Source organism: Camellia sinensis, chromosome 13 (genome assembly GCF_055761805.1).
Source record: "Camellia sinensis isolate YWXY chromosome 13, ASM5576180v1, whole genome shotgun sequence".
NCBI classification, from domain to species: Eukaryota; Viridiplantae; Streptophyta; class Magnoliopsida; order Ericales; family Theaceae; genus Camellia; species Camellia sinensis.
Genome location: NC_138973.1, coordinates 70,275,939 through 70,289,482, shown reverse-complemented (window position 1 = coordinate 70,289,482; position 13,544 = coordinate 70,275,939). Strand labels below are relative to the sequence as shown.

Sequence of the window (13,544 nt, the reverse complement as noted above, 5' to 3'; positions counted from 1 at the left end):
TTGAGGAGGCTGAGAGAATTAGGAAAGCTAAGGGCCCTGAGGGGACTGAAAGTGCTGTGTGCACGAAGATAGAGAATGCTGCGAGCATGTGGACAGGGAGCACTGCGAGTGCAACTAAACTGGAGCCAGACAGGTGTCTGTTGGATGCCGACGGAATGTGGTGGGAAGACGACGACTTATGTCTTGCCCACACGGATGAAGACTGGGGAAATAATCAACCGGATGACACCTGGTGCCTCGATGAGATTGACCATATGACAAGGAGTGGGCGGTACTTTAAAACCCCCATACCTGGACCAACCCGAGGCATCCGGGAAGGATAGAGAAGCGGAGAAACAGAAGGAGAAGCAGATTGACGAGGAAGCTGTGCTGAAACAGTTAAAGAAGATACAAGCAGACATCTCCATCTGGGGACTGCTAATGGCATCACGAGTACATAGGGAAGCTGTCCTGTCTGCTATGGACAAGTCCAAACTCTCCATAGACACCACGCCTGAACAGCTGGTTGGGCTGGTTTTTCCGGGAGGAGGTTCCCTGGCATTAACCTTTTCGGACAAGGAACTACCGCCTGAGGGCACAAATCATAACAAACCTCTCTATATCTCCGTGGAATGTAGAGATAAGTGGATACCGGTGGTACTTGTTGATACCGGGTCTGCTATTAATGTCTGCCCGACCAGAACGGCGTATGCAATCGGTTTGAAACCCGCGGACTTTGTCCCGACCACTCAAGTAATCAGAGCATACGACAATACCAGTAGAGAAGTGATGGGGACTGTTAAAATTCAAACCAAGGTTGGTCCAGGACAACACAGCATTGAATTTAACATCTTGGACGTTCCCGCAACCTTTAACCTACTTTTGGGGCGACCGTGGTTGCACCAGGTCAAGGCGGTCTCTTCCACTCTACATCAGATGCTAAAGTACCCTTACGGGAAAGGGGTAGCGATCGTTTTTGGGAATTCATCAATCCATCCGCCGCCGGAAGTGTCCACACCTGTCTTGGAGATCGAGCACGGCACGGAGGATGTGTTTTTATCGGGGTTCACTTTGGCGGAGGCTCGAATTGTGCAGAATGTCATGGCTGTGAATGAGGGTATGTACGTTAGTGCTCAATCTATCTACCTCATGAACAAGCTAAAACATACTCCCGGGATGGGATTAGGGAGAAGCGGCCGGAAGGGCGTCTCAGTGTTGGCCGAAGTGCCACACAACCCTTACACCTTTGGACTGGGTTATCTGCCCACCAAAGAGGACTGGGTGAGGAAAGGAAAAGAAATGGCCGGAAGAGCCAGGGCAAAGAAGGCTGGGAAGCCATTTGAGTTAATGCATAGGCCCATTTGGGGTACCCTAAACGGACGCTTCGTCCGGGAGGGGGAAGATTTTCCATTCTGCGGCTTCCCGGAGCCATGGCTGAACGCGGAGGGGAAGCGCGTGCCTGGTTTTGAAATCTTCTTCGACATACAATTATCTGGGGATGACGTTGCCGAAGCGCAGACAGACCCACCAACTGAGGTTGAGCAGTGTGAAGCAGTGGATCCTGAGAGCACAGAGCTTGAAATGGAGGTAGCACTGGCGTGTCTACTATCAGATCCTCCGATCGGCCAAGAGTGCTTGGGGGATAACTCTACGGTTTCTATGATTGGAGATGAAATAGCTGCGGGCTTTCCAGCGCCGATCTTGGATGCATCTATTGCGCCTTCTCTCATCTGGCAATATGAAGAAGGCTTTTTATCTAGCAGCTCCGGGTCAGGTAGTGAGCCGGAATCTGATTCCACCGAATCTTGTGCGTCGGAATCAGATTCCAGCTCGACTGAGTCTGAGTCCGGTATTCCTGGGGGTGATAACCCGGATGCCACAGTCCTGTCTAGGTCGTCATTTTCATTTTCTTTTGAGTCTGTTGTAACAGAGGAATCTGACGGCTTGGAAATATTTAATGAGAATGATGTGGATGTGGTTTCTGAGTATTTTTCTATGCCTTTGATTTATTGCTTAAATCAGGATTTTCAAAATTTTGATGAAAACAACGAGGGAGAAATTTCCCCAGTTTTGCAACGGTTAATTGATCAAGAGCAGGAAAGATTTGTTAAACCTTTAATGGATGAAATCACTATTGTGAATGTTGGTACTGAGAAGGACCCGCGGCTGGTCCAGATCGGGTCCACGTTGTCTTCAGAGGAACGCGAGCGTTTAGTCGCTTTGTTAAAAGATTTCAAAGATGTTTTCGCGTGGTCCTACGAAGACATGCCTGGAATCGATCCTGAGATTGTACAGCACCGGATCCCTCTTGACCCCGAGGCCCGACCTGTCAAACAAAACTCAGAAGGATCCGCCCGGACTGGGCCCTCAAGATTAAGGAAGAGGTCACCAAGCAAATTGACGCAGGGTTCCTGCTGGTATCTGAATACCCAACTTGGTTGGCCAACATTGTTCCGGTGCCAAAGAAGGATGGCAGAATTCGGGTCTGTGTAGACTTCAGAGATTTGAACAGGGCCAGTCCGAAAGACGACTTTCCCTTGCCACACATTGATGAATTGGTGGATTTCACGGCAGGACACGCCTTGCTTTCATTTATGGATGGTTTCTCAGGCTATAATCAGATAGTAATGGCACCCGAAGACCGGGAGAAGACTGCGTTCACTACCCCGTGGGGTACATATTGTTATAGAGTGATGCCATTCGGGTTGAAAAATGCTGGAGCTACTTATCAACGGGCAGCAACTACAATATTGCATGATATGATCCATAAAGAGGTCGAGGTGTATGTGGACGACATGATTGTCAAGTCCAAAGAAAGAGAGGGCCACTACACCGCCTTACAAAAATTCTTTCAAAGGATCAGAGAGTTTCGGCTGCGATTAAATCCCCAGAAGTGCACGTTTGGTGTTACAGCGGGGAAGATGCTAGGGTTTCTGATTACACAAAGGGGCATCGAGGTCGACCCTTCCAAAATCAAGGCCATCCTAGAAATGCCACCACTAAGGACTGAAAAGGAGGTGCGAGGCTTTCTAGGTAAAATGCAATTCATAAGACGGTTTATCTCTAAATTAACCTTGACTTGTGAACCACTTTTTGGTCTCCTGAAGAAAGGAAAGAAATTCCAATGGGACGGCCGATGTCAAGCAGCTTTTGAACAGATCAAAGAATATCTACAGAACCCGCCCGTGTTGTCACCACCAGAGCCGGGGAGACCGTTGATATTGTACCTTTCGGTAACTGAGACTACCATGGGCTGCATGCTCGCGCAGGAGTCAGAAGACAAAGTGGAAAGGGCCATCTACTATCTGAGCAAAAAGATGCTGGATTACGAGACCCGCTATACACCGCTGGAAAAGTCTTGTTTGGCCTTGGTATGGGCTACCAGGAAGCTGCGGCACTACCTGTTAGCTCACTCTGTAATGTTGGTTTCACGTTTGGATCCCATCAAATATCTTTTCGAGAAACCAGCACTTACGGGTAGGCTAGCTCGCTGGCTGCTGTTGCTCTCCGAATTTGATTTGAAGTATGTAACGCGCAAGTCAGTAAAAGGAAGAGCAGTAGCAGAGTTCCTTGCCGACCACCCGGTTGAGGGGGATGAAGCGGTTGAGTATCTATTCCCAGATGAAGCCATTCTGCACGTCGAAGATGAAACTTGGACAATGTACTTTGACGGAGCGTCAAACCAGTATGGGTATGGGATAGGGGTGTTGCTGATAGCGCCTGACGATTCCCGTATCCCTTTAGCATTCAAGCTCCAGTTCAAAGTCTCGAACAATGAGGCAGAGTATGAGGCATGTATTGCTGGCCTGGAAGCAGCCCTAGAACTAGGGGCAAGACGGTTGGACGTCATTGGGGACTCAAACCTAGTTGTATCTCAAGCAAAAGGAGATTGGAAAGTCAAGGAGGAAAGGATGATAATTTACCACCAAACCTTGGATTTGTTAATTCCTCGGTTTGAGAAGCTAAATTTCACCCACCTCATAAGAGAGAACAACAGGTTTGCAGATTCATTAGCAACTCTATCTTCTATGATAGACATCCCGTCCGGAGTCCGGATGCGTCCAGTCATTATTGATCAGAAGTTTGCGCCAGCATACGAGTTGATTTCCGCCATAGATGAGGTTCAAGACGACAACCCCTGGTATTACGACATCTGGAACTTCTTGGAAAAGGAGACGTATCCACTAGGGGCAAATGCCAAGGATAAGAGGGCCATCAGAAGAATGGCTGCTCAGTTCATCATCTGCGGAGGTAAGCTGTACAAAAGGGGTCATCTGGGAATGCATAAGCTCTGTGTAGAAGCTGAAGAGTCAAAGCGCCTGATGGAGGCCATCCATGGGGGAGAGTGTGGTGCACACATGAATGGGGTAATGCTGGCTAGAAAGATCCTCAGACAGGGTTACTACTGGTCAACCATGGAGGAGGATTGTATTAGTTTTGTTCGGCGATGCCACAAGTGTCAAATTCATGCAAACCGCATGAACATCCCGCCGTCAAAGCTGTACAACATGACTTCACCATGGCCTTTTTCAGTCTGGGGAATTGATGTGATCGGAGCTGTTACCCCGAAGGGGTCAAACGGGCATGAGTTTATCCTGGTAGCGATAGATTATTTCACAAAGTGGGTCGAGGCCCAATCATACGCGGTGTTGAAGGCGTCGCACGTCGCAAAGTTCATTAGAAACAACATCATTTGTCGCTACGGGGTGCCAAACGAGATAATTTCAGATAATGGTTCCCATTTCAAGAAAGAAGTGATAGACTTGTTGGAGAAATACAATGTGGCTTTCCATAAGTCATCTACATACCGGCCGCAAACCAACGGAGCGGTTGAGGCCGCCAACAAGAATATCAAGCATATACTGCAGAAGATGGTGGGAACCTACCGGGATTGGCCAGACAAGCTGCCATTTGCTCTGTGGGGCTACAGAACTTCAATCAGAACTTTTACTGGAGCGACTCCATATTCATTGGTTTATGGAATGGAGGGTGTTCTACCCATCGAGATTGAGGTTCCGTCGTTACGAGTATTGGCTGAGTGCCAAATAGCCGAAGCAGATTGGCAGCAGAGCAGATTTGAAGAACTCATGCTCTTTGATGAAAGAAGACTGAAAGCACTGTACCACATCCAAGGCTATCAACGCAGAATTGCCCGGGCTTTCAACAAGAAGGTTAAGTCCAGGAATCTGAAAGAAGGAGATTTGGTACTCAAAGACAACCGAGCTCCCATCCACGACCCAAGGGGCAAGTTCAAACCCAATTGGACTGGTCCTTACATCATCAAAGCTATCTGGTCTGGTGGAGCTGTGGTTCTGATGGATCTAGATGGCTTGGAGTTCTCACAACCGATCAATATGGACAAGTTGAAGAAATATTACCCTTGAGAAGCTCGCTAGGCCGAAAACCCGAAAGGGCGACCTAGGCAAAAGTCAGAGCACAAAAAATTAGAAAATATAAAAACTGAGCTCGCAAGGTTGAAAACCCGCAAAGGGCGGCCTTGGCAAAAGTTAGAGCGCAAAAGGAGAGTGAAAATACTCGAGTGAACCTTGGCCTGAACTACGTAAGGCTTGATTCCCATCTTTGGGATACGTAGGCAACTTCACCTTGAAGTTCAGCCATAAACTTTTCCCCGATCAACTCTGTCCATTCTGATCATCTCAGTCATCTTTATCCATCAGCATTTATCGCGATCTCCGGTACAGTGCTATTCAAACTAGGGGCAACTTTCCGTTGCCGCGATGGTGCAAAGTTACTCAGACTAGGGGCAACTTTCCGTTGCCATGAAGTGCCGCATTGTTCTTCAGACTAGGGGCAACTTTCTAGTTGCGGGGATCTGGGGTTGTGCGTCTCAGTGACACATCTTCGGCATGTCCAGTTCCGATCCACATCGAAAATAGTTTTGGAAAGTTTTAATAAAAGTCGACTTTGTTCAAATTAATCTTTTTACGACTAAGACCATTTTTGGACCAAAGCGGAAAATTTTCAGTACCATAACCTTCAATTTCATTGATTTCAAAATAGAGTTCTCCTGCTCTTGCATACAATCGAGGTTGCTTTTTTTAGTACATTCATAAAGAAAACTTGAAAATACTAATAAAGCAATAAATTTGGGGCATAGTTGAATCAAGTATCTCTGCGTCCCCTCCCAGAGCTGGGCGAAGCATCTGAAGCCAAGCTAGGCCCAACCTGTGCCTCCTCGTTGAGCCAATCCAAGCACTCGTCGGACAAAGTGCAACTGAAAGTAGAAGCAGGGGCCAGGAGCTCTTTAGTCCTCCATGCTGTGGCATATCGGGCAAGCTGTGCACCCTGGACCGGGAAAGCAGCTGGGTACTCAATCCCCTCCGGTGGGCAGGTTTGATCATGACCAAACTGACGCAGGAACCGGAACGGAAAATAAAATACGCAGTGGGTTAGACCAATCAATTGGATCCCAATCAGCCGGGACATACTATAGCTCATTGCCGGGAGGTTGAGCCAAGGACAACGCCAAGCGATGCGGTCTGCGGACAAATTGCACATCCAATCAAACCACCACCTTTCGTCAAGAGCATTGACTAGGCGCTGCCGAAAGAAGTAGCCTCGAGCTGAATAGGCCGGGCAAGAGTCCACGACCTGCAACTTATCCATTAACCATACCTAGAGGAGGGATGGAAAATGAGAGAATAAAGAACAGAGAGGTGTACGATGAGAGAAAAGTAAGACAAGGGTTTTGTGAGAAAAACCGAGCCTGGGGGTCGAGTGATGTGAGCAAATATATATGTAAGATTGGGTGGGAAACATTACCGGCAACAGCAGTGGACTCCCAGCAAACCTAGTCGCCTCCCGGCGATAGACAGAATCTAAGCCCATCAGTGTCTCGGCCAAGGTCATGGCAATACAGCTCTTTCCTTCTCTCAAGCCTTGGGCAACTTCAATCAGGCGAATGCTAGCTCCGCCGAAGCCCGAGGAAAGAAGAAAGTGAGACAACAAACACAAGCAGAGGGCGTGTTGCCGAAAACCCTGCCAATAATGGTTGCTGCGGTCACCGGTGTCGGAAAAACGATGAACCAAGCCGAGGATGTCCAGTTCCCCACTGCAGATCAGAGATCGAGCATCATGCGCCGTGAGCCCACACATCCGCCCTAAAGCCTGGGCATGGCCAAAACGGAGCTGGGGCAAGATCACTTCAGAGCATTCAGACTCCATCAAAACCTGAAAATCTTCGAAAGTGGGACATACCTCTTGGCTGCCGAAGCTAAAAACGTGCGTCACTGGGTTCCAGAGCCTTGCCGCGGCATGGAGAAAAGGGAGATGTAGCGGAGTACGGCTCAGCGTGAATAGTGCATTCAAACCGAAACCCCGGAAGTTCAGCTTTTCCGAGCCATCTAGAGAAGAGATCCAAGATGTGAGATTTTCTGCGAGAAACGCCTCCATCTTTGTGTAAAACTAAGATGAAATGAATGTTCCCGAAGTTGAGGCTTTTATAGAGGGAAAAACACTATTCACGGGGACACGTGTCAAAAACTAGGTGGCTGCAGGAATAAGTGGCCGGCCGGCCACCTTTTCTGGCTGGCCGGCCATTCTCTTTTTCAAAAACTGGCCGGCCGGCTCCCACTCTCCATAAAATTGGCCGGCCGGCTCCCAGAGGTGGCCGGCAATGCTGCAGTGTATCTCCTTGGCCCTGTTTTAACCTTCGAGGGAAAGTTTCAAGCATTTCCATGCAACGGGAGAGTCAAAGGCCTTCATTTCCCTCTGTTTCGGATGCGTTCCGGTGCCCAGATCGTCCGAAGTACACTCTGTTATTGCTGAGTTTTGTTTATCGAGTTGTTATTTTGATTATCGAGTTGTTGTTTTGCTTATCGAGTTGTTTGTCGAGCGGACGTGTTTCGTATTTTCGAGTCATTGCTCTCTGTTTTAACAATCTTTGTTTAAGTCTTGTTTATTTACGTTGTCAACACTGTTGTTTTTGCTTATCGAGTTGTAAACTTCCTAAGGTTCCGTTATATCTTAGTAAGTCGAGTTGCTTAGTTTGTTGCGTCGGTTCACTACCTGACTTGGTGATTACACAATGCACATTCCCATTCAATTTCATTTTGTGCGAAATAAAATGATGCGATACGATGCTAAAAGTTTGAAATACAAACACCTTTTCAAAAGCTATTTCATTCCATCATGCTTTACAACGAACAAAGGTACAAGTTTTACGAAAAATAAAACTGCCTAACAATGTGAAAAGTGCTACAAACTACTAGCAAAAAGAAAAATAAAGCAGGAAACAGCAGCATCAATGTCCTCGGGAGCGGGAATGAGAAGCACTCCTCATCTTCTTCTGTGGGACAACCTCTGCACCATCATCATCATCCGGGTCGGAGCTGTCATCCTCAGGATCCCCCTCAGCCTCGCCTCTGCTCCCCGAACCAAGACCGGAGCCCCCCTCCTCAGCAGATGTCTCTGACTGACGGTCGGTAGCCTCCTCCTCCTCCTCATCCTCCTCCTCCTCCTCCTCCTCATCAGGCTCCGCCTCTACAACGGGAGCCCTGCGTCTGCGGACAGGCCCCCCTCGAGCTCCTCGGAAAGGCCTAGATGGCCCAGCCCCCTGAAAAGGCCCGGATGACCCAACTCCCTGAAAAGGCCCAGATGGCCCAGCTCCCCAAGGAGGCCCAGGTGGCCTGGCCTGCGGCTGACCGGACCATGAAGGCATCTGAAAACAAAGAGTTCAATTCAAATACATCAGTCCAAATATATACATCAGGTGCAGATACAAGCAAAGGCTACGTGAAGTGGGTGCATGTAAATACAGTGTACAAGTGGGGTGTGTGATGTGCCCTACACAAGTAGTCTATCGATGCAGTAGAAATCAGCATGTCATCAGAAGTATGATAAATGTCAGAAAACTGAAGGGTACCTGAATGCCCGCGATAGACAACTGTGCCTCCCTCCGCAGGACCATGCCCTCGAGTATGGCCACCAGTCCAACCACCTCCTTCATGTACCCTCGCGGTGGCTGCAAATATGAGCTCATAATCATCAGTGAATAAAAGAATGTCTAAACGTCTGAATGATGAATGAAAAACAGTGGAGCATACCAGCGGTGAGTCAGGATCAATGGCGTATCGATCACTGGGCATCGGAGGCTCTAGCGGGATCGGAGTCGGGGAAATAGCCCCATACTGCCACGCCATCAACTCAGTTGGCATATCTGGCCATCCAGGATGAGGATAAGTCGACAGAATCGGAGGAACCGGTCTACCCCCACCTCTAGATGCACCAGCCCCGCTGGCGGAAGGGGCGTCTGCAGCCCGAGCCTGAGCCTGGCCCGAGGATGACATACCAGCAGGCCTCGTCATCGGGGTGCGAGCTCCCGTCAATGGAGGCATCAAATATATGTGACGGTAAGTGGCGTAGTCCCCCTCCTCAAGATATAGTAAAGCATCACTACCCAGCATGGCGCCGACTACCTCCGAGAAAGAGAGCCTGTCAGCAGTCCGCATACTGACTGGGGGTACTGCGGGAGGATCCTGAGAAAGATACCCCCATACCTGACGCAGAAAGCGTTCCCCCAGAAACCATGCCCTGCCAACCGGCCCTTCGAGCAGGACCTTATACTGGGAGGTGTCCGACCCTCTGGTATACTGAAGGCGGAGACCATCACCCTGGGACGCCCAGGGCTACCATGTGATCTGCGGATGATAAATGCATAAACCAATCAGAAATCGGGAATATACAGAGCAAATCAAAGATGAAAATGAAAGGAACTGAAAGTTCTGAAGTACCTCCGAATGCCGCACAGTGTCAAAGTACTGTCGCAGGTAAATGAGAGTCTTTCGGGGTCTCGGCCGGTGCGGGCCCTCGAACACTAGTGAATATGGGGTCATGGGGGGCCCTGCCACCTCCAACTCTGGGGCTAATGCTGGGAAGTATACATAGACCCATAGCTGAGAAAAACAGTGCAGAATGTAAGTACGAAATGCTGAGAGCAAAATACAGACTGTAAAAGTGCGCTGTGTGTGCAATATACAAGTAATGAAAAGCAGAAATGTAAATCAAGGGGACAGAAAAGTACCTCACAGGCTATCCAGTAGCCGCCAAGTAAATCGCCCCGCCCGCGGGAGGTCGCGCTCATATAAAAGTAAAGGGTAGCCAGGCCGGTGCCACCCCAGTCATATCTACTGACCTGTGATAGGTCAACCAGAGCGCTCAGCAGATATAACCCGACTGTGTTCCCTCTATCGGCAAACAGGGTAGTCCCGAAGAGGAACATAAGGAAACCATGGGCGTACTGCTCCGTCTCCTCAGGAGTCTCGGGCACCATCTCCGCCCGCCGGAAGTGGAAAGAGAACCAAGTGTATCGGACTCTCCCAAAAAACCTGTCAACAGGCGGGCGAGCCCCCAATAAATACATCCAAGCGGCCTCCCACTCGCCCATGTCCTCATCATAGGGGATGGACCAACCTCCTATGTCCAGGCCGGTCAACACAGCGAAGTCCAGAGACGTCATGGTCATGTCTCCAGTGGCAGAGAAATGAAAGGAGTTGGTGGTGTCCCACCATCTCTCTACCAGTGCCGCCATCAGTGTCCTCCTGGCAGGACAACGTGACAACCCGACGCAGAAGGGCCCGAACCCTGCCAAGTCTACTAAATCTCGGACACCCTCCGGGAGCTCAGCGTACCAGTCCCGCGCGGCGGTGGAACCATACCCCCGCACACTGCGAGAACCAACCTGCATTCAGAATGAATACATGTGTCAAAATGAAATGAATAAGCTGTGTGCCAATAAAATGAATGGGCTGTGTGCCAATGGAATGCATGAGCTGTGTGTTCAAAGTGTGATGTATGAGCGTGTTCAGAAAATTTAAGTTTGGGCTGCGTGTTCAACTTTCAATCAGTGTGGGCTGCGTGTTCACTATCAATCTGGGCTGCGTGTTCAGAAAATTTAAGTTTGGGCTGCGTGTTCAACTTTCAATCAGTGTGCGCTGCGTGTTCACTATCAATCTGGGCTGCGTGTTCAGAAAATTTAAGTTTGGGCTGCGTGTTCAACTTTCAATCAGTGTGGGCTGCGTGTTCACTATCAATCTGGGCTGCGTGTTTAGAAAATTTAAGTTTGGGCTGCGTGTTCAACTTTCAATCAGTGTGGGCTGCGTGTTCACTATCAATCTGGGCTGCGTGTTCAGAAAATTTAAGTTTGGGCTGCATGTTCACTATCAATCTGGGCTGCGTGTTCAGAAAATTTAAGTTTGGGCTGCGTGTTCAACTTTCAATCAGTGTGGGCTGCGTGTTCACTATCAATCTGGGCTGCGTGTTCAGAAAATTTAAGTTTGGGCTGCGTGTTCAACTTTCAATCAGTGTGGGCTGCGTGTTCACTATCAATCTGGGCTGCGTGTTCAGAAAATTTAAGTTTGGGCTGCGTGTTCAACTTTCAATCAGTGTGGGCTGCGTGTTCACTATCAATCTGGGCTGCGTGTTCAGAAAATTTAAGTTTCGGCTGCGTGTTCAACTTTCAATCAGTGTGGGCTGCGTGTTCACTATCAATCTGGGCTGCGTGTACAGAAAATTTAAGTTTGGGCTGCGTGGGCTGCGTGTTCACTATCAATCTGGGCTGCGTGTTCAACTTTCAATCAGTGTGGGCTGCGTGTTCAGAAAATTTAAGTTTGGGCTGCGTGTTCAACTTTCAATCAGTGTGGGCTGCGTGTTCACTATCAATCTGGGCTGCGTGTTCAGAAAATTTAAGTTTGGGCTGCGTGTTCACTATCAATCTGGGCTGCGTGTTCAGAAAATTTAAGTTTGGGCTGCGTGTTCAACTTTCAATCAGTGTGGGCTGCGTGTTCACTATCAATCTGGGCTGCATGTTCAGAAAATTTAAGTTTGGGCTGCGTGTTCAACTTTCAATCAGTGTGGGTTGCGTGTTCACTATCAATCTGGGCTGCGTGTTCAGAAAATTTAAGTTTGGGCTGCGTGTTCAACTTTCAATCAGTGTGGGCTGCGTGTTCACTATCAATCTGGGCTGCGTGTTCAGAAAATTTAAGTTTGGGCTGCGTGTTCAACTTTCAATCAGTGTGGGCTGCGTGTTCACTATTTAATCTGGGCTGCGTGTTCGGAAAATTTAAAGTTTGGGCTGCGTGTTCACTATTTTGATCTGGGCTGCGTGTTCAGAAAATTTAGAGTGTGGGCTGTGTGTTCACTTTCGAATTCGGGCTGTGTGTTCGACAAATCAGTGTTTGAGCCATGTGTTCACCTCTTAACTAATGTATACTGTGCGTTCGCAATTAATTAATGGGCCGAGTGTTCAGAAATTCGAGTGTTTAAACTACATGTTCAGGATGCAAGCAAAGTACTATGTCGTAAGCTAAACTGCGTGTTCAAGCATGGCAAAGGTGCGAAATGTATGAAAAATGCAGAAAATGAAGTAAATACCTCTCGGGCCTCATGAGAGAGGTGATGCTCTGGCTCTCGGAGAAGCAGATCCCCAGGTGCTCGCTCGTCAAAGCTAGTGAAGTGACGGAAAACGGCACGCGGAAGGACATGTGCTGGCGGAGCGTACCTCCCGGGAATAAAAGGTCGGGTCCTCGGGGGCAAAGTCATGGGATCAAAATCATCCCCGGCACCCGGAAAACCTCCGCCGTGGAGAGAATTACCCGCCATTTTCAGAAGATCTGCAAAAGGAGCAAAAATGAGCGAAAATTAGAAAAAGTCAACAAAAGTCAACTCTCGGGAAATGAAAAAGTCAACAAAAGTCAACTCCCGAGAAAATCTTCTAAATATTGAGACAAACTTACCACAAGTGGCGGAAATGAGAAAAGAAGCTCCGAAACCAAAATTTAATCAGTTCAAAGTGCTTGAAACTGAATATTTTTACGGAAACAACTTGCGTGGGGCGTTGGAAAACGCGTATGGAACTCAGATCTGGAGAAGAAAGTGTTGTAGGAGGCAAGAGAGGAGAAGATCTCGGCTGCATTATATAGGCTCCAAGTCTTGGGATGAAGGAGCATAAAGAAAGGAGGTGAAAGGACCAAAATGCCCTCGGATTTGGGCATATGGCCGGCCGGCCACCTTTTCTAGCCGGCCAGCCATTTCCTTTTTGGAAAACCGGCCGGCCAGCCATTCACTTTTTGTAAAACCGGTTGGCGACCTCCTATCCCTCATAAAACTGGCCGGCCATATCCCTCACAGGCTCACCTAGCTCCCTGCAAATTTTGAGGAAGATTGGAGTTCCCGGGACCTGAAAAAGTTCAAGAAAAGTACACTCCCGGTCGCGAAATTGCTGCGCCGGAACTTCAGCTTCAAGATCTGACATATGTCTCATCATCATTCATCAAAATCAAAGTGTATCCTTTTTGAATGAGTTGTAGCCTTTCTAGGAAGTAAATCGGAGGTCGTGATCGAGTCGCCTTCGCCGAAAAACGCATTTCCGTACTCGTTACTTCATGACAAACGGGCACCCTGATTCATGCTCGTTTCGCACTATCATGCACATAACTTGCATTCTCATGAGCATACTTGCATTTCCGTGCACATTTCTTGATATTGGCATACCTCTATGCTTGAGCATGCGTTGTCACGCATGTTCCACTCTTGCATTGCGATGCATT

At 48.5% G+C, this 13,544-nt stretch overlaps 1 protein-coding gene across 1 annotated transcript; it reads right to left on the bottom strand.

The window, feature by feature from the left end:
* Positions 1-8,105: 8,105 nt before the first annotated feature.
* LOC145805851 (uncharacterized) lies at positions 8,106-9,638 on the bottom strand. The gene is made up of 3 exons (XM_082901065.1): positions 9,045-9,638; positions 8,864-8,962; positions 8,106-8,659 (listed from the first exon to the last, which is right to left on the bottom strand). The coding sequence occupies exons 1-3, from the start codon at positions 9,447-9,449 to the stop codon at positions 8,243-8,245; spliced, it is 921 nt and encodes a 306-aa protein (XP_082757191.1). The 5' UTR covers positions 9,450-9,638; the 3' UTR covers positions 8,106-8,242.
* Positions 9,639-13,544: the final 3,906 nt, after the last annotated feature.

What these genes read in the sequence shown, in the direction of transcription:
- LOC145805851 (XM_082901065.1), bottom strand. Translation starts at nt 9,449, where the DNA reads ATGCGGACTGCTGACAGGCTCTCTTTCTCGGAGGTAGTCGGCGCCATG. An exon ending in TTGATCCTGACTCACCGCTG is followed by an intron (nt 8,963 to 9,044) that starts GTATGCTCCACT and finishes TCATATTTGCAG; the next exon opens with CCACCGCGAGGGTACATGAA. An exon ending in TGTCTATCGCGGGCATTCAG is followed by an intron (nt 8,660 to 8,863) that starts GTACCCTTCAGT and finishes CTTTGTTTTCAG; the next exon opens with ATGCCTTCATGGTCCGGTCA.